Source organism: Equus asinus, chromosome 7 (genome assembly GCF_041296235.1).
Source record: "Equus asinus isolate D_3611 breed Donkey chromosome 7, EquAss-T2T_v2, whole genome shotgun sequence".
Taxonomy (NCBI): domain Eukaryota; kingdom Metazoa; phylum Chordata; class Mammalia; order Perissodactyla; family Equidae; genus Equus; species Equus asinus.
In genome coordinates this window covers 78,568,259-78,595,607 of record NC_091796.1, presented here as the reverse complement: position 1 = coordinate 78,595,607, position 27,349 = coordinate 78,568,259, and the positions used below count along the sequence as shown (strand labels likewise).

The following is a 27,349-nucleotide window of genomic DNA, read 5'->3' as shown; positions in this document are numbered from 1 at the left end:
AACAGAGACAGGCATGTTTTCTCTGTAATATGACCCCACACCTCCTTGTCATTTCTGTCCTTGCAGGAACATAAAAATTACAACAAAAGGAGAGACTCCACTCCCACCTCCAACCAGCGGTCTCCCCTTTGATTTAGCACAGCCCTGTGGCCACAAATAGTCTCAGAGACTCCAAACCATAAAAATTCACAGACAACAATGAAAAGTCTCCTGATACAGAGCCCAAAGCCTGACCTGGAGCTCTGAGGGTGAAATCCTACTTTGTAGGCTAATCCCCTAGTATTATCTTTCTTTGCCCCCAAATACACCAATTATTAGAGAGGCTCACATTCCTTCCTCACTCTCAACAAGGACCCTGAGCAGCTAATAATTCAGGATCAGTGCAGACTACCTACCATCTGTGTAGTCCTCCGACGTTAGGGATAAAAGGCTTTGTATGTCACTGTTCTCTGAGTCTGGGGCTTCTTTGTGTGCCAGTCGACTGTTCCCTGAACCGGCCACCCAGGAAGAGGTGGTTGCCTGATGCACCATCACAGTCTCTGAGCCCCGAGAACCCCAGGCTTCACACAGTCCAGACTGGCCCGGGGCCTCCTCCTCTCCACCTGCAGAGGAGCCAGCTCCCTGGTCCTGCAGCTGCTGCTCCCTTGGCCCGTTCCTCCCACTGGGCCCAGACCCTTCTGACAGCACAATCTGCACTCTGGGGTCAGCAGGCGGCACACAGTGACCAGAACTGCCATACACAGCCTCTTCATATGATGGTAATGCAACCTGGACCCCATCCACCATGATGGAGACCTGGTCCCCAGATACCCCCTGGTCACGCCTGCAATGGAGGAAGAAAAGACAAAGGAAGAATTAAAATACAAAAATAAATACCATAATACCAAGACCACCAGCCATTTTTGGGCACTTGCTATGAGCCAGGCACAGCACTAAGTGCTTTATACATTTCATCCCACTGAATCCTCCTTTGAGCCTTTGCAGGTGCAAGAAGGAAGATAAGGCTCAGAGAAGCTAAGTAACTTGCCCAGTCCCACAGCTGGTAAGGGACGAAGCAGGATGTGAATCAATTTCCACCTGCGTCCAGAGACTGGGTACAAAGGCATCTAGCCCTTAGACCCGGGCAAAAAAACTAGGAAGCTGGTGACCTGAAATAAAGCCATCCATTCAGCATAGCTAGAGTAAGAAAGTGAGAGAATGATGGTTGTTCATATTTGTGAATATACCATTGCCTGTACACTTTAAATGGGTACAATGTACTGTATGTGAATTACATTTCTATAAAGTTGTTTAAAAAAACAGGAGAGGGAAAAGAAGCACTGTGGTCTTGAAATGGGACTCTGGACTTGAAATCTGAAAAATGTTCTTGTTTTGATTCAGCTACTTTGCTTGCCTTTTATTTTATTTTTTAACTTTGTAAGAATTATATATGAATTATAACATAAGTATTAGAAAAAACACATAGAAAAATGTATGCTCACTGATTTATCCCAAAGATAACACAGGTGTATAACCCTACCTAGGTCAAGAAATAGAACACTGCTGGGGCCGGCCCTGTGGCTGAGTGGTTAAGTTCACGTGCTCCACTTTGGCGGCCCAGGGTTTCATGGGTTCAGATCCTGGGCACAGACATGGCACTGCTCATCAAGCCATGCTGGGGCAGCGTCCCACATAGCAGAACTAGAGGGACCTACAACTAGAATATACAGCTATGTACTGGGGGCTTTGGGGAGAAGGAGGGAAAAAAGAACACCACTGGCAGACAGTCCTTGTACCTGTGCCTATCACTTCCTATTTCCTCACCACTGAAAGTAACCACAATCCTAGCTTTCATGAAAATCATTCCTTTGCTTTTTATTTTCATAGTTTGACTGCCTAAATACGAATCCTTCAACAACACAGTTTAGTTTTGCATATTTTGGATCTTTATATGAATGGAATGTACAATAAATGTGTGTATGTATATGTGTGTTTGGCTTTTTACTCAACATTATGTTTGTGAGATTTATTCATGCAAATACCTTTTTTGGGATCACTTTTGTAATACACACACACTTTTCTGAACCATTTTGAAAGTAAGTTATTTCTTGCTAATAAGATATCATTTAACACACACCTCCCAAGAACCTCCTCTCCAATATAACTACAACATTATGACATCCTGGAAATTCAACATTGGTCTAATACTGTAATACAAATTTTCCCAACTACTCAAAAATATATCCATTTCAGCTGCTGTCATGTTTGATTTCATCCAGGATCCAATTACAGATCATACACTGCATTTAGTTGTTCTTTCTCTTTCATTTCCTTTAATCTAGAACAATCCACTATAGTTTCCCTTCATGACATTTTTTTGTAGAGTCCAGGCCAGCTGTCTCCCAGAAGGTCCCATAACCTGGACTTGTCTAATTGTTTCCTCGGGATTAGATTCAGATCAATTTTTTCCCAGAACACTACATTTTGCCTAGAATACCACAACATCATTTGTGACGCTGCGTCACCCTCAGTGCATCACATGAGACACATAAGGTCTACAGCTGGACCATATTATTACTGCTAGACTGTTATTACTGGTTCTCAATTTCCTCATCTGTACTTGCAGATAAAATCTGTGCTACTCAATTCAAATGGCATACACAAGGTGGCACTCATAAAAGTGCTCAGAGGTTTTTGGAAGGAAGGGAAACGATGGCAAGCTGGTGTCCAAGGCAGTGAGCATGCTGGCATGTGTTTAATTTTTGGTATTCAAAAATTTTTTTGTTTAAAAAGTAATACATTTACATAGTACAATTTTTCTTTTTGATTTTATTTTTTTCCTTTTTCTCCCCAAAGCCCCCTGGTACATAGCTGTATATTCTTAGTTGTGCGTCCTTCTAGTTGTGGCATGTGGGACGCCGCCTCAACATGGCCCGATGAGCGTTGGCATGTCCGCGCCCAGGATCCAAAGCAGTGAAACCCTGGGCCGCCGAAGCAGAGCACACGAACTTAACCACTTGGCCACGGGGCCGGCCCCCATAGTACAGAATTTAAACAAGGTCTATGATGAAAACCAAATCTCCCTCCCACTCAAGTCAGGCAAAATCAGCCAGTTACTTTTAACACACTTACTAGTTAACTACAAGGGGGAAAAAACTCCCTAAGTTGCATGAAATGACCAACAGATCAGCTTGACTTTATATGGAAAAGCTGATTCTTTCAAGTAAACAGTTGTCTCCAAATCCTCTTTATTTTACTAATTGTCTAACAACCTTTAAAAATAGCTGCTACCCCCTCCCTCAAACAAAACAAAATAAAAAGAGAAATTACATGCAGTACACAGAGGTTAAACTTAGCCTGGTAAATTCCAAACCAGGACCATTGTATTTAATGCACTTTAGTGTGTTCCTTCGTGCCTGTGAGTGAGAATAGTGACTGATGAAGGGCTGTGAAAGAATATAAACTCTCCTCCTAAAAGGGAAGGAGGAACTGCCAGGACAAGCCAAGCAACTGTGGAGGCCACGACAGCCTGGGAGAGAAGTCCATGCTAAGGGATCCACTCAGGGTCAGCGCCCCACCCTTTGCCACCTGTCTCCTCAGCCTTACCCACCCAGTCTGGGATGATCTGTGGCTAATGCACTCAACTGGAAAAAGGAAAGTGACAAAGGCGGGCAGGAAAACCACTTCCTCTGCTTCTAGGATGGTGCAGCACACTGGTTGCCAATCCTCACTGCACATTAGAACCACCTGGGGAGCTTTTCAAAAAACTCTAACGCCAGGCTCCTACCACAAACCAAACAAACCAGACTGTCTGGGAATTGAGGCCCAGGTATTGGTATTTGCTTTTAACTCCCCACAGGTGCCTCTATGTGCAGCCAGGACTGGGAACCGGGGGGACAAAGGCAGTGACTCGCAAACATGAGCCTTATTCAGAGTCAGCTGGAAGGCCTGTGAAATCATGTTGCCGGCTTCAGCCCCAGAGTTTCTCATTCTGTTGGTCTGGGATGGGGCCTGAAAATTTGTATTCCTAATAAGTTCCCAGGTGATTCTGACGCTGCTAGAACCACACTTTGAGAACCACTGATGTAGGGGAAATGACAAGGCTCTGGAGTTGGACAGATTTGGGTTTGAACCTCGGCTCTGTCATCATCTAGAGGGATGACCTTGAGTGAATGACTTAACCTCTCTGAGCCTCAGTTTCCTTATCTGCAACGTTCCTGTGAGGATTAAGAGAATGTATGCAAAGCAACAAGCGGAGTGCCAGGCCTATCCAGAAGTTTAACACACGGCAAGGTCCTCCTCTTTCCCTGAGCACACACAGACCAGCAGAGGCACCATCAGCACCCCTCTGACAGCCAAAAGCCAGGCCCCCATAGTGACTCCTGCCTCTCACCATCCCCGGGACTCACCTACTGTGATGGAAAGACTTCAGCTTTGGTTGCAGCAGCACAAACAGCACCACAAGGAGGAGAATGAGCGCCACAGAGCTGGCAGTGGAAGCCACTATGGAGAGCGTGGGGACACCGAGTGACGTGTGGGCATCTTTATCTACAGAAACAAACCATCATCAGAAATTTTTGTACCCAGATGTGAGCCTCTACAGCTGATCTTAACAAAGGCCCCCTGCATGGCACCAGGCAGAGACACATGCCATGGCCAGGGCCATTCTAGGAGTTAACAGAGCAGAGCAGCTTTTACACACAAGCAAAGGGGCCATTTCCCTATCCTGTCCCTGAGTCTAAAGTTCCCTTCACTTCGGACCTTTGAGGACCATCTAACATAAACTCACTTACCTCTAGAGATCAGGTTACCTTTATAAACCACTTCTGATCCTGTCCTCAATAGCAGGTTGGTAGACACCAACCATTTAAATGGACACATCATTCCACCATCTTAAGTCTCAACCCTGTTTTTCCCCATATGGCAGAAAATTTATAAGAACTGGGCTGTAATAACCCACTGTTCCAAGCCTGTAGCTTTAGTTGTAAATCTCAGGCCGGTTGCCACCCGTCTCTGGGGTGTCACGGTCTTGAAGCCTCAGTATAAAGCCCAAAGATGACTATATGACACACACTTTCCTGCAGGCAGTTGGATTTTCCTGTCATGCACAACAGGAGGAGGCAGGAGTGGGAGGGATCCTCTGTCCAGCTGGACTGTAGCTTCATAACAAAACAGTCCATTTCCAGTCAAGGAAAAATAATATAAAAGAGACACTACAGAAGGTGTTAGCATTGTGCTCATGTGTTAGCAAACACGGTCAAAGGTTACCAGCACTTGGCTAGGCAAACGAGATCCTGAGCATCAAAGGGACTTTACATGGCAGAATAGATGCCTCAGTAAAGAGACTGAGCCCCTCAGTGGCTCAGCTGAAATGCGGTGGGACAAGCACCAGCAACCCCAAAGGTCTCTCACAAAGACACAAAATCCCAAAGGAAGGGAGGCTGCAGGGCATCACGGGGGCTACACTGACCCAGAGCACAGGGTGCCCCAGAGGAAGCTGGCACGACTTCCTGTGAATTCAAGGAAAGCAGAACCCCAGCAGCACCCCTTTCTCATCTGCCAAACTGACCCTCGTTGAGATGGCAGCTAATCTCCATGGCTGGTTTCCATTCTCCATTCTTACACGTCAGGTATTTGTAATCACCCTTCAACATGTAGCCTTCAGCACACAGGTACTCGATGACACTGCCTGCGTTCAAGGGGTCTCTGCAGGGCCGGGGGTGACAGATGTAGCCACCATTCTCTGGTTCCGGGGGCAGGGAACACACTGCAAAGACAGAGAGAGAGTAAAATAGGAGGGGCACTAAGGGATCACTGTTTGGAAGGCTGGGTTGGGAGAGAAGACACACTGGCAGGACGGCCCACGAACCGCAACTTTCCAAAAGCCCTACAAAAGCAAGGAAGATAAAAGTTTCCAAAGGACATCTGATTTTGCTGACAAATACCCTGCCCCTAGCCTGACTATCACAAGGGCATCAGTAGGAGAATAAGAACTGTTTCTTTTTCTCACTTCCTCTAACAAACCTGCAGTCTCTGGCTGTCCAAGATAAGGGGCTCTCCCATTCACAGGACCGCCCACCACTCTCTCATGCAGAGGTGCCCTTACAGCCTCTCACCACTTCCCTTCAACCTACAAACTGCTATTAAGCAAGCTGACTGCCAGCCAGGCTGGGGGGTGGATACCAAGTTGAAAGAGAGATGATGGCTTCCTGCTCTCAAGCTGCTTATTACTGAGAAGGGGAGAAAAGACTCCATTTTTAAAGAGCTGTTAACAAAACAAAGCTGGGGTAGGTGCCACAGGGACCCAGAGGAGAGGTCTGGGCAGCTTCTCTGACACGAGTACAGGAGCCCAAATAAGCCCCCTCAGTCCCCTCTAAGGACATGTCTTCGCCAGACTCTTCCCACACCACCACTTCGCCCAAAGTCTTGAACAGAGGGACACATACGCACCACACTCCCTCTGGTGCCTCTTGAAACTTTAGCCAAGCAGTTCAAAGAGCTGGCTAGCCAGATTTCCAAAGAAACCTCAGTGAACTGCTTTACCCTTCACACTTTCCCTCTTTTGTTTGCGGCAGCAAGCCTGCCACAGATCCCCCTGGCTCTCCTTGGACTGTGTCTAATCGGTTCATTTCCTCGACATAATTAATGCTGAGCACCCCACGGCAGCTCCTGAAAGCAAGCAGCACCCACTCACAGGTCCAATGGGCTGGGAATGGGTCTCAGGGGAAGAGGTGCTGATTCTAAAGCCACTCCTGCCTTGCTGCGTATTTCTGCCCAGAAAGCCCACATCTGCATAGAATCTTTGAGCGGGACCCTGGAGATCACATAGCCCTCATTTTATAAGTGAAAAAAGTGAGGTCTACAAAGAAGTGACTTGCAGTTCAGTTTCATTTCAGTTCAACTAATACTGACTGATTACTGTGTAGGGATCATTGTGCTATGCTCTAAAAAATGATAAGCACTTCAAGAACTTGTAGCCAAATAGGTATATGACAAATAAGTACACACATATTTTAAAAGTCATTTTCTTTATGGCTTCTGGGTTTTGTGTCTTGTTTAAGGGCACTTTCCCTACTCTGAGGTTATAAACATCTCTCCAATATCTTCTTCTAATGTTTTATTGATTGGGTCTTTGTGATGTAAATAATACTTTTACCGAAAAAAAAATCATAGGATATATATACACACATGGTGTAAAACTCCAAAAGTAAGAAGGGTTTATAGGGAAAAGTAAGCCCTTCTCCTGTCTCCTAGTCACTCAGTTCCTCCCTCCAAGGCACTGCACTGGTTTCTTCTGTATTCTTCCAAAGATATTCTATAGACAAACTTACTCTAATACAAGTCTAGGGACTGTGATTAGTGCCGTAAGAGAGGGAACTCAAAACGGGAAGAACAAGTCTTGTGGGGGGAGGCCAGGAAAGGCTCCTGGAGGAAGCATTTCAAACAGGGCTTTATTTCATCAGGAAAGGAGGTGGTAGTTTGCAGTAAATGCACTGAAGTAGGAAAATGCAGGTTAAGCCCAGAGAACATCAAGTAGACCAGGTTAACTGGGTTGCATAATGTAATAAAAAAAATTTGCCTCCCCCTCGCCAAATAATAATGTGAAGAGCAATGAAACCATCTTGTAGCTGGCCTTGAATGAAACAGGCGGTGTTTATACTGTATTCAAAGGAAAAGGGGAGACCTGAAGGGTTTTGAGAAAGGCAGAATTGCAAGAGGAGCAGAATTGGATATAAGACCGACAGAGGTGGAGAGAACCTTGAGAGTATGTCAACAGTACAGCGTAGTATGGTAAAATGAACTGTACAAAGTTCTTTTATGTTTATCTATGAAGATCATACAAAGGAAACTAGTTAGAGTATATCAGGTTCAGCATGGCAAAGAGGCTGCCCCAGGTCCAAGGAAGGAAATAAGGAGGACTTAGACAGAAAAGTAAAAAAAATAAAAAAATAAAAAAATAAAGGGGCTGGCCCCATGGCCGAGTGGTTAAGTTCGCGCGCTGCGCTGCAGGCAGCCCAGTGTTTTGTTGGTTCGAATCCTGGGCGCGGACATGGCACTGCTCATCAGACCACGCTGAGGCAGCGTCCCACATGCCACAACTAGAAGAACCCACAACGAAGAATATACAACTATGTACTGGGGGGCTTTGGGGAGAAAAAGGAAATAATAAAATCTTTAAAAAAAAAAAATAAATAAATAAAATAAAATAAAATTTTAAAAAGCAAGGTCATTTTAAGACGCCAAGAATACAAGGGAAAAAAATGGCCCTCTTGCCCAGTCAAAGAGCAGAGTGAGAGAGTCTTGGCAAAGGACAGGTGTTTGAGTGGACCCTCTCAGTGAGGCCTGGGGATAACAAAAAAAGGGAAGAGCATCAGGAGGCGCAAATAAATCATCCAACAGCTTCCGGAAGCCACTGTTCTGGGCAAGAGGCTGACTTAATCTGTGCATCAGGCTCGCTCTCTGGCAACCCGAGGTCCACAGAGGGAGTTTCAAGCTCTGCTCTCAACCCCAAAAAGACAATGAACTCATCTGATTTGGCAAAGCTGCATGATTTTAAAAAGAGAAGGAGAAAGGCAGAAGATAGAAATTTTACAGAAAAAAAAAAGTCAATTCTCCTTAGCTTCCTTCTCTGCTTTCCATTATCTCTCACAGCCACTTAGGCCTCCAGTGAGCATAGGAAGCAGCAAGGTAATTTTTCGGGGTGTCCAGCAGAGCGCCTGGCACACGGCAGTCACTCAGTGAAAGACCATCCAACCAGCTGGTGAGGGTGTGGACGGAAGAGAAGCAGAATGATCTGGCTGAGACTTCCTCCTGAGAGTCACCGCAGCCTAAAACCTCAGCAGAAGCGTAAGAACCCTCAATCAGCCCTTCTAAATGCGTTTTGCTTTTGTTGTTTTGGGCACCAGGCTTTCAGGAGGAAGAAGCAAATTAGAAACAAAACAGACTTTTTAAATAAAATTCACTAACAAGCAAATCAAAACAGGCTCCAGGAAAGGCCCAGGGTCAGAGTGTTCAGTATAACAAGCTGAACAAATACTTAATTGAACCCCTTCAAAACAAGGTGTAGGGAGTGTGAAAATCAGCTTGAAGACAGGAAACACATTTAAAAACCAAGTGCATTTTAAAAAGACAACAAAAGAGGTTTCTGGCTGAGGTCAGTTATCAATAAAACACTACACTCCCAAACACAGTGACAGAGGGCTTAGGAAACTGTGTCAGTGTTCACTCACAGGTTTGAAATAATGTAGATTCAGACTAAAACCAGCAGCATTTAGAACACAACTGGGCACAGAGAAACAGGTGTTTAATAAAGGTGGTGAAAGAAAGGCCAGCCAGAAAAAAGCTTTCCTGGGAATTCAGGGGAGAAGAAAGAGGTTCCCTCAAACTCAGCACACCAACACAGCAGTTCTATTCATCAGGGACACCACGGAGGCAGTACTGTAGATGTCCTGATTTGGTGGTAATTCTATCAAACAATTAGAGCGTGCCTCTTCACACAAGATGCCCTAGGAGGGCCATAAAAGTAAACGTGACAGGACTATGCCCTCAAAAAACTTGCAGTCTAGAAAAGGACACAGACATGCACACAGCCAACTCTAATGTCAATCAAAGAAGCAAGTGTTCAAAGGTGAGTTTTTCTATTTGCCTGGGGTGTCCTGGGCAGAGATGTCCTATTCACCTGAGCACTGTAGGAAACCAGAGGAAGGTGAGAGCCTGGGGCAAAGAAGCGAAATGGGAGCAAAAACAGAAGGAGGGGGCTGGCCCGGTGGTGCAGCGGTTAAGTTCCCACATTCTGCTTCTTGACGGCCCGGGGTTCACTGGTTCAGATTCCGGGTGCTGACATGGTACCACTTGGCAAAAGCCATGTTGTGGTAGGCGTCCCACATATAAACTAGAGGAAGATAGGCATGGATGTTAGCTCAAAGCCAGTCTTCCTCAGCAAAAAGAGGAGGTTTGGCAGTAGTTAGCTCAGGGCTAATCTTCCTCAAAAAAAAAAAAAATGAGGGAAGGAAAGGATGGATGGAAATCACATATTTAGCACAGCACTGTCCAACAGAAATATAATGTGGCCACAGAGGTTAAAAAAAGTAAAAGGAATATGTGAAAATAATTTTAATATTTTATTTAACCTAATATATGCAAAACACATTATTGATTACATCTCAACATGTAATCAATATAAACATTTATTGAGATATTCTATATTCTTTTTTTCACAGTAAGTCTTCACACTTAACAGCACATCCAAAGTCAGACTAACCAGATTTCAAGTTCTCAACAGTCACATGGGGCTAGTGGCCATTGTATTAGAGGGTACAGATGCTCAGTGGAGAAGTCTATGTCTGAGAGTCAGAGGATGAGTCTGGGGATCTGAGGACAGTGGGAAGGGTTCAGAACCATACCACAGGGCATGAGATAGAAGGATAAACAGCAGGTGTGGGAAGAAGCTAGCACTGAGAGTCCCTTCAGGTTGTTTTAAAAAGCACTGTTTAGGGGCTGGCCCCGTGGCCGAGTGGTTAAGTTATCACGCTCAGCTGCAGGCGGCCCAGTGTTTCGTTGGTTCGTAATCCTGGGCGCAGACGTGGCACTGCTCATCAAACCACGCTGAGGCAGCATCCCACATGCCACAACTAGAAGGACCCACAACGAAGAATATACAACTATGTATCGGGGGGCTTTGGGGAGAAAAAGGAAAAAAAATAAAATCTTAAAAAAAAAAAAAGCAGCACTGTTTATGTGCTTGTTCCCAAAACCTTTCTTGATTTATGACGGTCTAATCTCTACTTCTAGCCCTCAATGGTTTATTTGGAGCAGAGAGAGCCATAGAAAAAACAAGGTGAAAACAGAGAAAAAAATGTGTTCAAATATGCAGATTTTGGGGGAGGATATAAGACAAGGAAATAATAATTACTGCAGACAGCGTATTATATGTGTCAGGCACTCTTCTGAGCTCTTTCCCATTTTAAGATAACAATAATGAGGCTTAGCTGAGTTGGGTACTTTGCCCCAAATCACACATTTGTAAATGTTGCAGTTCATTCTACAGGCACGCACTCTGGCTCCTAAGCAGTAGGCTTGACTACTAAGCTAATCCAGGCCTAGTGAGGAGGGCAGAGCGCCAGCTTCCATTCCATGACTCACCCCTGGATATGCTAAGCCCTAGAGCTTTCGGAACATCTAGCCGCTCTGTATGTGAAAGGAAAAGTCATACTACAGAGTGAACAGCCTGGTTCAAAGGAGAGGGGATTCTCCTCAAGAAAACCTCCCAAGAAAGTTGGGACTAGGCATTCCAGACAGATGCAAAAAGATGGGGATCATATCCGACTACAGTCACAAGGTTTCTTCTGAGGCCTCCTTTAAAGATCTCAATAATAACAGCTCATATTTATTGACCATCTACTATATGCCATGCACGGGTCTAAGCATTTTACATGTGTAACTCATTTAAGCTTCACAAAAACCCTGTAAGGAACATATTATAACATTACACAGAGTAGCAAACTGAGTTAAAGAAGTTAAGAAACTTGCTCAAGGTCACCCAGCAGGGTAAGGGGCAGTCAGGATTTGAATCAGGAAGGCTGGCTTCCCACTCCATGGCACAAGGCAGTAAAAGAGGGTCTCCAAGTCTAGTTTCTCCTCCCGTACCCACATCCTGGAAAGGAGCCAGAGAGAAGGGAGCCCAGAGACAATCTGGGCATTGCGTGTGAACAGTGGTCTCTCTATGCCTCAGTTTCAGTACATGAAGGCACTGAACCAAATGATCTCTTCTGACATTTGCAGATCTGTCTGAAGTTGAGTGGGTGGCTGGCCTCACCACCTACCCGAGGTTCCTCCATAAAAGTCCTACAGCCACCATGGTTTTGAATTGAGCACAGCTGTGGGAGCCTTAAGGCAAAGCATCCAGTCTGTGCAGAAGTTCCTGCATCAGTGAGGGCAGACTCCTGCCTCAAGCATGTGGTGGGAGCAGGGAAACAGGCAGGAAGAGTTCAATTATTCAAGATACCCAAAGGGCTGCTTCTGTCCACGGCTTTCCCCCTTCCTGACCCCCTACTCAAGTAGTCAGAAGTCTAAAACAGGCTGCAGTGAGAGGGAAGAGACGATTTCTCATGCCATTTGCAACCTTCCTCTCCTCTAAGACAAACCTTCCCAGCAGGCAGACAGGAAGCCTATTGTCTAGCCAGGATCCCTTTTCTCATGAGAACTTCCCACATACTGGGGCAGGGCCAGCCTGCGGTAGCTCAGGCCTTTCCTAGGGTGTGGCCCTGGAGCTGTTGGGGGTGAGGGGTTGGGGGAGGGGAGAAGGGTGGATAGACAAGAGAGGGAGAAACCATCCATGCCTTAGACTGCCCCTACCACTCTTCTCAGGCCCTGACCGCCATGTTCCTAAGAGAGGTCTAGCCCAAGCCCTGCTCCAGGAGATTGGCAACTCACAAGTGGGTCTGGCTTCAGAGCCTGTCCATCTTGTTTTAGGTCTGGGTCCCTCCTCCGCCCCACCTCACAGAAGGGGAGAAATGCCAGCCAGCAGCTTCAGAGCAAACAAGAAGGAGGAACATTTTTTTTGTTGCACCCTGCCACAAACATGAAAACTCTTGTCACCTGGAAGCAGACACCAAAGCCCTTAGTCATTCTGAAACAAGTACTGTTTCTCTCCTCTGCCTGGAAACCCTGACCTGGAAACAGGTCAGCTGGAACCCCACCCATCTTTCAAGATTCAGTTCCAAGGTCACCTGCTCCAGGAAACCGTCCTAAAGAAAACTGCCAGGGAGAATGAAGTAGCACAGGGTGGAGCTTACCAGCATGGGCCTAGAATGAGAGCCCTGAGGTTGTGTACTGCTCTGACAGTTACCCACTGTGGGGGGTTGGGCAGATCTTCCTATTCCTCAGTTCCCTCACTGTAAAATGGGGATTTTACAGCAATCCTGTACAGATTAATCACAACTATGCAGGTAAAGTATCTGGTATTGGGGTCTGTCACATACTAAGTGTTTAATCAACAGTAGCTTTATTGTTCCTCCTCTGTTCCCTAACACCTTCAGTCCTCTCTATCAAGTGACCACTGTAATGTAGTTTCTGCAATTATTTTCTCACAGGTCAGTCTTTTCCCTATCTTTCCACTAACCCCACCCACCCACCCAAACAGTGGGGCAAGCATCTGTTCTGCTCATTTTTATATCCCTAGCTCTTAGCATAGAATCTGGCAGATAGTAGATGCTTAGTAGAAAGCTGACTTGACTTGCAAAATCCACCCCCCCCACCCCCGCCATTTCAAGACACTGTCTTGTTTTAACTACAAAGGGCCACATGGTTTCTGATTTGAGATGAGTTGAGAACAGACTAGAGCAAAGAGAATCCCTCCATATGGTACATTTCATGTTCTCTAAATTGGTATGTAACTGTGAAAATATACTCCCTACCTACCAGGAACAGGGCCAGAAGGGGTCAGAGCATGGTCTTGGAGATCAGACAGATGAATCTGGGTTTGACTCAGAGGCCCACTCTGCAGACTTGTCAACTGCCTGAACTCTTCGGAGCCTTACTCCTTAACAGCCAAACTCACCTCCATGAAGTTTGAGAGGACTGATAAAACTGTGTACCTGAAAGAATCTTGCATCATGCCTGGCACATGTCAGGCACTGATAGATTTTTTAATATTTATTTTCACATAGCAAACTAAACCCTTACCTCTGGTTTTTAGAATGAGTTAGGGCAAAGGCTTTGGCAAAGAAAACAGAAAGGATTGTTTCAGAAATTTCTAGGTATCTGAGAGAGGACAGGCAGAGAAGAGAGCAGGATGAGCACCTTGGGGCATCTTTCTCTGCTTTCCCCTTGCTCCAGCTCAGTAATACACCAGCCCCTTTCCCCACTTCCTTCTCAGCAGAACAGCCTGAGCTGCTCTTGACTGACAAATGGCCTCCATGGCCTGTTACCCTTTCACTTCCTCTTGTTCTCGCAGCTCAGGGACCCGAGGGAACAGGATGCCAGCTGAGGCTGTGCCCTCCACTTCCCCACCCACTGTTATGACTGCTAAAAGAAGGATGGGCATGAGGACCACTCTCTTTCACCCTACTGCTCCAGGCCTGGGCCACTCAGTGTCTACAGCCTCCCACCCAGTGCAGTGACCTACAGAGCAGAGCCCACAGTTGTCCCCCATCCCTAATCCCAGGGTGATGGGATGACAGCAGAGCCAGGGAACCAGACCATTCCATGTACATTAATAAATGTTACTGTGTTCCCCTTGAGAGTGGTAATTAAAGGGTTAAGAGAAAGCAGATGATTATTTCTTTCTCAGCAGCAATTGCTACTTCATGGTCTCAACGCCTTCACCCTATCATCTAACTAAGCTGCACATGTGTTTGGTCTCCCCTCAAAATTCCCCAAGAGCATGGAGTCTAGTCCTCTGGAGGAAGGCCCCAGGCAGCTGCTTAAGGCACTGTCCAACCTCAGAAGGGTAACTGATGAGAGGGTGATAATTAACTTAGGAGCCTGGCTTGGAGTTTAAAGCAAGGTTGGACTCTTGAGTACAAAGGTGAGAGTTGTGGTTTCATTTCAACTCATTGATCTAATGGTAACTCCTAATGATGAGTCCAGTGCCAAGCACACACAGCAGGCCTTCCAGAAACACAAATTTAAACAACATAAATTGAATGATCTCTGTCGCTCAACAAGGTAGAAATGAGGAAAAGAACATGTATCAACAGGCACTTAGACTTGGCACCTTAAACGAGTCAGCCTGGGGCCGGCCCCATGGCGGAGTGGTTACGGTCGCGCGCTCTGCTTGGGCAGCCCAGGGTTTCGCCAGTTCGGATCTTGGGCGCGGACATGACACTACTCATCAGGCCACAGTTGAGGCACTGCTCACAGAGGCCACAACTAGAAGGACCCACAACTAAAATACACAACTGTGTACTGGGGGGATTTGGGGAGAAAAAGCAGGGAAAAAAAAAGTTGTCATCCTGTTTAATTCTCCCACTCTATGAGGAAGGTGGTATTATAATACTCAGTTTGCTCAGATGAAGAAACTGAAGCTTGGCAAAATTTAGTAACGGCCTGAGGTTACAGGGCTATGAAGTATTAAGAGTCCGGATGCAAACGCTGGTTTGCTGTTCTCTCTATTGTAGGGAAGCTCCTTGATTACAGATGCCACTGGAAAAATTTACCCCAAGACCTACAGAAGTATAACATGGGGGTGGGGTACTTCTGACAAGAGTTACAGCAATTCCTGTTTGGAGAAGAATGTGGACTGGTGAGTTTACTTGTGCCCAGAGGACTCGGCTCATATCTCAAGTGGGCCCAAATCTTTCCAGAGAAATGGGGGAAAAAGGCAAGACAGTTTCCTGCACTAATCTCTGAGCACTACTAACAATGGAGCTATTTAAGGATCACAGACACCAAAGCTGCAAGTGGGAGAAGGTATGGAGGCATTTTCGGCTAAGAACGCAAGTCTTACAAGAAGGATATGTGAAAGGAAGGTTGTCATTAAAAGCAGAATGGGGATGCAGCCTAGAATTAGACAGAGGGCTGCTTTTCTGCCCAGCTGACCAGAACATACATGGTCACTGGAGCATCTCTGACAAAGCCCAAAATAAACAGCCTCTGTCAGTACCGCCAGTGAGTCAGGCGGCATTTTGCTTCTCCCAGGTGCTCAACAGGCTACTGCTACTCACAGAGGCCTACACAACTGCAAAGAATGAAAGGAAATACTTGGTAAACTCAGACAGTGGCAGAAACCTGAGAAGGCTGAGGTGATGGCCTAAAACCAGCAAAACACCATAGTTCTTTGAAAAACATTCACCAGTAATTGAGGCGTAAAGGTCTGAATGGTCTTTTCTAAAGAAAGATGTGATTGGGTCTCCTTATGACAGACAAGGTGGAAGTACCAGACCATAAGTCTAAGGCATGCCACGAAGTGAGCCCTGTACATTCCCTGGGGGCTTGTGTCAGGCCTAACCTACCACAAGACAGAGACTACGGAAAAGAAAAGGTTTAGGGGTTTTTTTTTGGGGGGGAGGGCACGGATGAAGCTGCCAAGGCAACAAGTCTGCCTTTATCATCTCTGAACCAACAAGTATAAGGAACACTGTGACAAATGAGCATGGGTAGATAGAGTCAAAAGTTACAAAACTCACTAATCTGGATGTTCTTCCTCCTCCATCTTGTGGGGGATGGGATTCTCTTTTTGAAACTTTTCATCTTAAACCACCCTGTCTCCCGTGGCCACCACAGGAAAAACAGCTTGTCACGCCTTCCTCGTTTCCTTTGCACCTCCTAGAAGGGAACTTATTACCCTGAGCTGATCAAGGACAGTGAGGACTCAAACTCATCCAAGTTTTTTTTGTTCTTCCCTACTTTCAACATTTGGGCCTTTCTAAAGTTCTAGACCAGATGGGCCCATGGAGGTCAATCAAGGGGTTGCATGCCAGAGCATTCCTAGCAGATCCCTTTCCTCCTCCCAGGCAGAAAGGAAGACAGAGAGAAAGCCTCTCACCTCCTACGGATCCTTCCCACATGCTTTTTTTCTGAGGAAGCCATACTTAAACCTCTGTAAAGAACTTTAAAAACAACAGGAATCCACTCAAACCCACTGTGAGGTCCAAAGCAGGGCACCTGGCCCTCAAGGTGCTTTCCTACACATCTGAGACTTGCCTCCCCTTTGATGTCAGCCTGCGCATTTATCAGCCTGGCTCCAGCATGTTGTTGGGATTCCTTGATCATTAAACAGAGCAACCTCAAAACAGATTAGTGAAGTGTGGGCCTAGACCAGGTCAGAGTCAGGGTAGTCTCAACTATGCTTCATCTGTCACACTGAGGCCACGCTCCTGTCGCCTCCTCTGGCCTCTCTTGGTCTTTGGACCCTTGACTCTGGCAATTCACCTCAACTGACCAGTATGAGATTCCTGGTCAGAAGATGCTGCCTACTGAAGCCTCACCCATTCTGTGTGTTAGTAGATAACTATGTCCAAATGCCACAAAGGTGAACAGAAGATACCCTTTAACTGTTTGTCTTCAAAGAATGCGTTTGATAATTTTCACCCAGAAGAAAGTAAAAAGCATTTACCAGTGTTGATTCTTATTCTCTCTGGATTTCACTTTCCTAATAGGAATTTCCCAGAGTTCATATAAGGATTACATTTATCCATTCATTCTTTCAACAAGTGTTTATTAAGTACCAAAGCACTGTCGCAGATAATGGGGGAAGGAGGGTGGAAAGATGAAAAAGATATTATAGACCCTATTCTCTGGGAGCTTACTGTTCAATAAGTAACCATAATAGACACACGTTAGAAATCAATATGGCCTACAACAGGAGGTTCTGAAGAAGGATTAATCCAAGGAGGAAGAGATCAGAAAGGATGGAAGAAATGGTATTAGAACTCCAACTTTAGAGAAAGTGGGACTGTGACTATGGAATAAAGGATTGTGACTATGGGATTGTGGCTGGGATAAAGGAAGGTGGGAAGAAGACGTGAGGGGAGATGGGGGCGGAGCAAAGGCAAAGAAGTAAGAAGAGATAGTATGCATTTGGAAAGCAGCAAGTGATTCCAGGTTTAACAGTAGATAGCGATAGCTGGAAATTTAGAAAATCAGGCTGGCGCCAGAATGGGGAGGGCCCAGAATAAGAAGGCCAAGGAATGAAAAATCTCGGGTTCCTCTTCCATAAAATGAGATTTTAAGGACCCTTTCAGTCCTAAAATGCAAAGTCATGTTAGTAACAATAAAATGAAAGTCTGTTTTATAGTAATAATCCAGCTGAAGGAGCCAGCCATATAAATCTGCCTGCCTACTCTGGAAACTATTTTTCAATGGAGCTGGGTGTGTGCTGGTGTGGTAGAGTGGGGACAAGAGAAGGACAGGTGGAAAACCATGTGAGTTTTCCAGTGCAGATTCATCATGATTCCTAAGTTTGCCTCGATGAGGGGGGTCAGAAAAGAACTGAAGCAGAGAAAAGGAATACAAAGATATCTTGTGGTCAATTTCTTTCCCAGGGTTCTCTCACATGGCAGCAGATGGCCTATGCCTGGAGGACTGGATCTCAGAAAGCAGATGCTCCTAGGTCCTGATTCTAACAGCTGGGGTCACAGGACCTCCATGCACAAGCTGAATGCTAGAAATCAATGGGTTGCATTGTGCCTTCATGCATGAGCTCTCACGTCCAGGCTCATGCCCTCTGCCTGCCTGTAGCGGAGGACTGGGGAAAATAACACTACACACTTTGAAAGACTGTACTTGCAAATTAATGGAAAGATAAAGTATTATAAAGTCTAATTTTATTTAAATTACCTTGACTTTGCTAGGAAACTACTGAGATGCTAATTATTTGAAAGATAAAGGACTTGCTCATAAGGTCAAGGAGAGGTGGCAGAGGGGCAGATTATAATCACGAAAATCATGAACTGCCTCTGGTCCTCCTCTTCCTCCTGCCCAATGCAAAGAGGAGTCTGGCTCCACCATACCAACCAAAAAGCAGGCTAGATGTTTCATGTACTAGAAAAGGGAATAAAAATCCATAAAACGATGTGTGTGTACACAGAGGAGTATAAGTGTATGATTACATAATTAGGCACATTAAAGTATTTAGACTGATGAGACTAAAAGCCCCTACTCAAAGGCATTCCACCAAAGTTGAAAGGGGAAAAAGAAAATAGAAAATAAAGCATCTAATTGCAATCTTCCACAAAGCCAGACATCCCCAGCTGGTGCCACAGCTGAATTCTCTTAATTAACATGTTGTAATGGCAAGCATGAAAGACACTGTATGCTTGTCAACTCGATGCCGTGGCCAGCCAGGCATGGGAGAAGCCTGCAACACTGCTATAATTAAAGATATTTTTCTCTTTCTATTATAATGGTACTGTGGTGTGGGATGTTGGTTATTTTTCCTTAAAAACTTAGCTGCTTAAAGCACACACATACAACAACTCTATATCCACAAAGTTAGGGAATGAGACTGAAGAATATGAAAAAGTTCACAGTCTAGAAGCTGGTTTATGTTTTGGTGGTTTTCTCTTATCTCCCCAAACTTAGGGCTTTACAAGTTAGAGAAGGCTAGTAATGTTTGAGCAGCCTACACTTTTAAACAGAAGCCCACCTGATAACTTAAAATCACAGGTTAAACGTGTCTAAATGGAAGAAAGATGACAGAAATTAGCATATAAATGAGTACAATGCATGCGGAAAGTCATTAATACATGAAGAGAGTAGGTCCATATGGAATGTATTCCGAAGGACAGACTCTCACAGCTCTGGAAGGGTCTTGCACACTTACAAAGTGGGCTTTGTTTTTACATAAGTCTTAGTCACACCAGAATCTGGTTATAGGTAGTCACTCCACGTCTCTGAAAATGCCCTCCAAGGTCAAACAATAGGTTTACATATTATAAGGAAGTCATGTTGTCAGAAAGCCAAACAAGACCATAAAATGTCTAATTATACTCTGCCTTTTAGATCCAATCTTGGACAATATAATTTGGGCATTTTACATATTATTCTTTAACTCTGTTTTTTTGTCTTCACAACTGAGCAGCGCTATTGACTTACAGTCAGCAAGTATTCAACTGACACTAATGATTCCCCAGTTCTGGCATGCTCAATTTCACAATAATTTCCTCAATTATATCAACTTTAGAAGACCTACCCCTTTTATAACTACCATCAGCAATGTCATTTTTCTTTTCTTTTTTTAAAGATTGGCACCTAGGCTAACAACTGTTGCCAATCTTCCTTTTTTTTTTTTAAAGGATTGGCACCTGGGCTAACAACTGTTGCCAATTTTTTTTTTTCTGCTTTATTTCCCAAACCCGCCCCCCGCCCCCACCCCAATACACAGTTGTATATCTTAGTTGCAGGTCCTTCTAGTTGTGGGATGTGGGACGCTGCCTCAACGTGGTCTGACGAGCAGTGCCGTGTCCGCGCCCAGGATCCGAACCCTGGTCCGCCGCAGCGGAGTGCGGGAACTTAACCACTCGGCCACGGAGCCGGCCCCAGCAATGTCATTTTTCCATTTTCAACCCATCCCTACAAAATAAAGGCCAAAAAATTCAAGTTACTGCGCCAGCATGCAGGACCGCACAGATGGAGCTGGTGACGCTGCTCAGAGTGCACTGTAGGCTGGCAGGCAGCCATACCTCACAACTGCTCAAGAGGTTCTTTCTCAACTTCTCCACAAAAGTCCAAATTCATTACAGAAAGGTGACTGGGGTGTCGATTTACAATGTACCAGAGTACAGATTGTTCCTAAGACAAATGTTTAAAAGCTGACTGCTCAGCATTGCTTCAGAACCACTTCATAAGGCATCAAATTTGAATTCCCTGCCCCTCACTCCCCTAGCCCCAAAGGCCCAGAATCATTTTGGTGAACCCAAAGAAAATATATTCTTAGGCAGGCCCAGATACAAATGAGGAATGTGTCCAGGACCCAGGATCTTTGGCACTCAGCAACAAACAGACACCAGCATTTTATGAAGAAGGCAGGACTGCATCCAGGGCTCAGAGGTTTGCACTTTACCAACTGAAGCTAGTCAGCACCTGCCAGAGGCCTGTTACTCAGGATGACAGCTCATCGTGGGTTTCCCCAGCCTTTACGCCTTATTGATGGAAAAGGCTTGTCACACATGCAATCAGGGGTCCTTAGAGTCTTTGCAGATGCCTCCAGCCAGACCTTGCAGTGGAGTAACAGAACAACAGTTCCTTCCCCAACAGAGAGCAACTTGGCCTACGGGAAACTGAACCAATGTGCCTCGTATACTCTGTCAAAGTGGGGAATGTCCTCTGGGGCTAGTTCAATTATACTCACAGGCCTTCTGCAAAACCAGAGGAAACCACGTGCCCCAAAATGGTACAGAAGTTGCAGAGCAACTGATTCTGAACTCTGGGCCTGATGCTTTCTCCCCCAATCCATCCTCTACATCTTCCCAGCTAGCCTCACCTCTCAGAGGGACAGAGAAAAACAAACACAAAGACCACTGGGCCTTCTGCAAATGTGGGCAGAGCCAATGACGGTCAAGCCCTGTTTTAGGGACCATCCTGTTACCTAACTGTAACAAAGTGATCACTCAGAATGGTCTTAGCAGTTTATCTATCAGCAATCCAGAACAGTGTCTGAGGCCTCACAGCTTTCATGAAAAGGAGAAGAAAGCACGGGTCTTTAAAATGCAGTAACATGAGGTGAAAGCTGAAGACTCAAGGCTCCAAGCTAAGTGTTCCTCCCTAGCACCTCTCCTGCACAAGGGCCCCAAACCCCTCAGTGGGGAGAGCCAAGGCTGGCAGTGGAGCCTCTGCCTGGCCTTATACCCTGGTCTGACCCCAAAAAGGAAGAGCTCACTTCCCAGGGCTGCAAACATGATGCCTGCATCAGCCGTGCCGTGGGTCTGTGCCAGGGAGCTTGGAGTGGGTCAGCTGGGAGTGGCAGGCCAGCCCAGGCACAGTAGCTGGTATTGAAACTCATTCATTTTTCTGACTTAAGAGAACTGGGTAGGACCTCCCTTGGCAATCATTTACTTTTCTCTCTTTCTATTGGAAATTAATAGATCTTATAATAAGCATAACATGCTTATGCTTGTTGGTCTCCACTGATACAATCTCTCTCAACAAAAATTTATTTTCCCAATTCCCATCTTTCACAAAGAGCAACCACTAGATAGACACCTTGTTAAGAAGGGCACTTTTTGACTGGTTCTCTTTGATTTTACTTAGAATCCAAAGTTACCCAAATTCTTTATTTAAAATTGTTAAGGGGGTGCAGGGCACAGGGGAAGGTAATAGCACTCAGCATTGGCAAGGGTTTTGGAAACAGCTCTCTTGTACTACCGATTAGGTATGAGGTAACTGGTGTCACCTGGACCTGAGCAATAATCCCTGGCCAATCACCAGCTGGAGGCCTGGAACCTGCTGTATATTATGCCTGGCCCCACTGGGCCCACCAGGGGATATCACCTCCACTCTGAGCAGGGCCTGGTCAAAGCTTTACTCAGGGTGGCACCCCATAGCTGGTCCTACCCAGCCAGCAACAACCTTATGGCCTGAGTTGCCATGCCCTGCCAAGGGGAGCTGCAGAGGGCCAGAGGCCACAGGCACTGTGGGACCACGCTCCTGCAAGACAGAAGCAGCTTTCTACCAGGCCATTCCTCCCTCCTAGTACCTAACAGCATGACTTTCTTCCAAGAACTATGGATGAAGTTGCGGTTCCCTCCTGCTGCCCACCCGGAGGCATACTCCAATTTACCCTGGTAGGTTAATCTTCCCCCAAAACACATTTTTCCTAATAATGCTCTCTTCCCAGAATCTTCGAAAGGCTGCCAATTTCTTTCTATAAGTCTAAATGCTTCTGCTGGATATGTGAGCTCTCCACAATTTGGCTTGTCCCATTTCTCCAACGTCAAGTTCCACTAGGCTACCCCCACTGGCCACACTGACGCACAATCATGGCCTCAGATCAGCCTTCTGGCTCCTCTCAACTCCTTCTTCTTCCCCTCTCCTCAATATCCTCCACTTTTCCCTCCATCAACCCAAACCCAACCCATAGTGCAAGGTCTGATCTTAGTGGTCTCTTCTACAGGCATTTCCTTTCTCTGAACTAAAGCACCCATGGCTACACAATCTAGCAGACAGTTACATACTATTTTGTTCAGCACTGCTACATGTGAATTGGTCCTGCCTCTTCAGGGTAGCTTGAGCATCTCAAACGGGCAGAGAACCCACCTTCACCAGCCTGGGCACATTTAACACACTGGACAAATACCTCCTGCAGCCTGTGTCTAGAAGAGTTGATACTTCTTACAACATGGACTGATTAAATGCTTAAAAAGATCACAGCTCTTGCTTCCTAGGGAGTCTCTCCTCCCCAAACCCCACTCCTGGTCCCAGTCCTGGCAAACTCTGAGACTTCTGCCTGCAGACAGCCAGCATTCCAGCTCGCATCAAAGCACCAAACAAAGGATTTCACAACATCCCCCCCCCGCCCCGCTTCAGGCTCCAAAGCTCTTCAAGGGCACCCTGTTTAAACAAGAGGTGCAGTATATTTTTGGGAAATGATGAAGCAACTTCCCATAAGGGGAAAGAAAAAATTTCCCAAGTGCTAAAAAGGCTTCTTGGAAAACAAATAAAACAGCTTCCTTGCCAGGGCAGACAGAAAGGATTTGACATCCAGACTCTTCATCCTTGGCAAAAGAGCCTGTTGTGCAGGAATAAGAGAGATGAGAGCTGCAGGGGGAAAAAGGAAGCAAATCCTTATGGCCAGATGTAGAACTCAGCATAGTTTTCAGAATTGGAGGCCCAACCTAATCCTTCATTTGATACTGCCCAAGGTGCCACTGGGAGCTCCCCCACTTTCTCTCTTACAGACCTTAAACAACAGAGGTGAGCTTAAAATTTGGGTGTGAATGTAATCATATTTTACATACACCAGGAACACCTGCTATTTAAAACAATTGCACAGTGATTCCTTTGGTGGATGGTAAAAATCTTTTGCAATAACTATACTCTGTTATTAAAAATATCGGAGGGGATGGGGCTGGCCCCGTGGCCGAGTGGTTAAGTTCGCGCGCTCCGCTGCAGGCGGCCCAGTGTTTCGAATCCTGGGCGCGGACATGTCACTGCTCATCAGACCACGCTGAGGCAGCGTCCCACATGCCACAACTAGAAGGACCCACAACAAAGAATACACTACTATGTACCGGGGGGCTTTGGGGAGAAAAAGGAAATAATAAAAAAAAATCTAAAAAAAAAAAAATATCGGAGGGGGTAATTGTGTATTTCTTACATTTGGTTTGATTACAAAAGACTGTTTTCTCACACAGTCCAGAGTACCTGGGTCAGGAGAAGGAGCATGGGCAAACTAGGGCAGAAGGAGAAAATACATACTATTTTGCTCGATCTGCAAGGCTTATCTAACTACTCCTCATATACTCTACTCCTAAACTACTACTAACCAAACATTACAGCAACATTAGCAGTACTCTTCAAGTAAGAAGAAAGAAAAGCATCACTCACAAGGAAACCTCTCAGGTCCATGTCCCTGTGAAGACCTAATGTTTCCACAGCTGGTAACACAGCATTTCTGAGTGCTCAGACTGCACTTTGGCATAAACCCCTTCCCCATAACTTGAGAATTCATATTCACCTAGGCTATCTGGAGGGAGTAGAGGCAGTGTGCAACAGATCAAATCCTAGCTTTGCCCCCAGCTTTGCCCTCATCAGCATGAGCAAGGAATGACTCTTCCCCTTTGTTGTCTTACTTTCCCCATCTATCTAGTGACCACTCTCAAGAACTAATCAGGGGCCGGCCCCATGGCCGAGTGGTTAAATTGACGTGCTCCACTGTGGCGGCCCAGGGTTCACCAGTTCGGATCAAGGGTGTAGACCTACACACTGCTCATCAAGCCATGCTGTGGCAGCGTCCCACACAGAAGAACTAGAAAGATGTACAACTAGGACGTACAACTACATACTGGGGCTTTGGGGAGGAAAAAAAAAAGAACTAATCAAAGGGCCATAAACAAGGTGCCAAAGAAAGTTAACTCATTCATACACAATAAGGATGTGCAGAAGGTTCCCACAATCCCATATCCTCTGACGTGAGTCCCCTCTGCAGGGCCTTCCCTTTCTCAGGTCTCCACACTAACCCTCTTACAGCAGGCCACTAGGGCCTGCAGGCTTTCAAGCAGAAGGAACTCCTCTTGTCCATACCCATGTGGATTCCTCCTCTAAACCTTTTTCAGAAAATAAAACTTAATCTACCTAATTTGCATGTTTAACAGATTTCCAGCATTCATGAAATTTTACTTTTTAGGCTGCTGAAGGGGAGTCAGGAGATTGGGTATGGCTAAACGGGAAAAACAGCACCATCAGAATTCTTTCCAGGAGCAGAGACTTTATCCTGGCAGCATTAACACATACACACAATTCATCGCCACTTTTTAAACATGCCAATTTAAAATAAATGTCAACTTATTATTTTTTAAAATGAGCAATAACTGATTTGGTGATGGGGAAAGTGAAGGACTAGGTGTTTCCGTCCATCTGTTCAGTGCTTTCACTCTCTGCAGACAAGATATGCTGGAAGACAATTTATAAGGGTGTCTACATCAGCTCCTTAATCACAAAAAAGAAATCCCTTTCTCTTGCAGCTACTAAAGACTGGGCTGCAAAATGACAGCAGGCCAATCCTGTAAATACAATTTATGAGGAAGGAATTTGTGGGGAAGGGATGGAGACACAGCAGCTATCCCCTAACAAAGCTAGAAGTGAAATTAACTCCAAGTCTTCATTTTAATTCGAAAGGCTGAGTCAGTCGGAGAGACTAAGATGAAAAAGGAATCATCCTCTCAGAATTCACACTTGCTGAGTTTTGTGGGGTCTGAGACTTAAATGGGCTCTCCCTGCAGAAGACAAATGGGGAGCAACATTTGAGATGGAGGGAACAGCATAAGCGAGGCACTAGGGGCACATTCCATGGTGAATTATGGGAATGATAAAATGCCTGGTGAGGTCCCAGGACACAGAACAGGATAAGGAAATGACTGGAGAGAAAACTAAAAGCATAGATGAAGATTATGTTCCTAAGGAGTATGGCTCTAACTATAAGCCTTATAGGAAGCTCTGAGGTGGGGAAGACCCTGGAGACAGAAAAGCCAATAAGAGCCTGGTGAGAGATGATGAGGGCTTGGCTGTCAGCAGTAGTATTTTCTTCTTAGAGGGCCATCATTTATACCCCTGACTGCAGGTAACCAGCTAGCTGCCTGCCCACCCACTGCCCCCCTCGCCCATCCCAACACAGACACAAGCAGGGAAGAAGAGCTCTGGTGTGTCTATGCTAACAGAAACTCAAGTGTCCAGTGGAAACTGTGGGCTTTGCAGAGGGGATGTGCTTTCAGGATCCCTGTCACTGGTCCTCTAGACAGCAAGCTGCAATGAACCAATGAACCCAAGGGACCAAAATGAGAGTGTACACCATCTCAAGCAGACTGCTGTTTTCTGCAAAATGCTAAGAGACTCTCGAACAAAAGGGGTGTCAAGAAGGTCACTAAATCCGACTGTCCTTCCCCCATCCCCTCTCACCCCCCAAAAGAAAACTCAAAAAAATTCTATTTTAAGGATAGATGTGGAAAATGTTCTTTTCAGGCTATATAAATATTTTTGAGAAGATGTAAAATTATAAAAAGTATTCCTAGCGGCTGAAGGGGCTGGAAAATGGCAGATTCCACCCATAAAAATACATTCTAAAACTTCTAGGAGAAAATATAAGAGCCTATCTTTTTGAAATTTGGAAAGAATTTCTTAAATAAGTCAAAGAAAACACATTACAGAAAGAAAAAAATATGAGTAAAGTGGACATCATAAAGCAGCAGTGGTTCTCAAATTCTTTGTTCACCAGGTCCCTTTACACTATTAAAAATTATTGAGGATCCCCCAAACAGTTGTCTGTGTGTTACATTTCTTGATACAAACCATAGTGGAAAATAAAACTAAAACAATTTTATCATTTATTTATAAATTCATTTAAAAATAACATTAGAGCGATTGTGTCAACACATGTCATGCAGCCCTGGAAACTTTACTACACATCTGTGAAAGATTGAGTGCAAAAAAGGCAAATAGCATCTTAGTATTAATATGAAAATATTTTCAACCTTGTTAATCTCCTGAAAGGATCTCAAGGACCCTTGAAAACCACTGCCATAGAGAAAGCTAAAATAATCTAGAAATTGGGAGAAGATAAACAAGAAAATACAAATTAAAGCCACATGAGGATTGAATTTTATGCCCATCTGATTGGCAAAAATCACTATCTAACAATACCATCCATTGCAAAGCATGTGGAGAACCAACAATTTTCTTATATATCACCAGTGGTGTAAACTGATACAACTACTTTAAAGAGCTATCTGGCAATATCTAGAAAATTGAAGTTGTGCACTTCTAATAATCCAACAACTCCACTGCCAGGTATATATGCCAGAGAAATTTTGAAGACACGCTTGGGACACACGTAGAAGGATATTCCTTGCACAACTGTTCCTAACAGTGAAAAACTCAAGTCATTTATATGTCCATCAATGAGAGAATGGTTACAAATATTTTGGTATATCAGCACAATGGGATGCTATGTTAGAAGTAAAACAAACATATCAACATGGGTAAATCTCAAAAACAATGTTGAGTGAAAAAAGGAGTCTATGGAAGATCATATACATTTTGAAACATATTAAGCAATATTTTATATTGCTTAGTAATCCATGTATAAGTATGTAAAACATGTACATGTAATAAAATACATGTAAATACATATGTAAGTATGTAAAAACACAGAAACATAGTTGGAAGGATACACATTAATTTAGGATACTGGTTACCTCAGGAGGAAAAGATCTGAGTA

At 45.0% G+C, this 27,349-nt stretch overlaps 1 protein-coding gene across 2 annotated transcripts in view; it reads right to left on the bottom strand.

Annotated features, from left to right (window-relative positions):
- The window catches only part of SUSD6 (sushi domain containing 6), a 93,729-nt gene that overhangs the window by 5,643 nt on the left and 60,737 nt on the right, over positions 1-27,349 (bottom strand). For both annotated transcript variants that reach the window (XM_014867193.3, XM_070513885.1), the window contains exons 3-5: positions 5,549-5,746; positions 4,389-4,527; positions 396-823 (exon numbers count right to left, since the gene is read on the bottom strand). In XM_014867193.3, the coding sequence (XP_014722679.1) occupies positions 396-823; positions 4,389-4,527; positions 5,549-5,746 (765 nt within the window). The remainder of the gene's footprint in view (positions 1-395; positions 824-4,388; positions 4,528-5,548; positions 5,747-27,349) is intronic.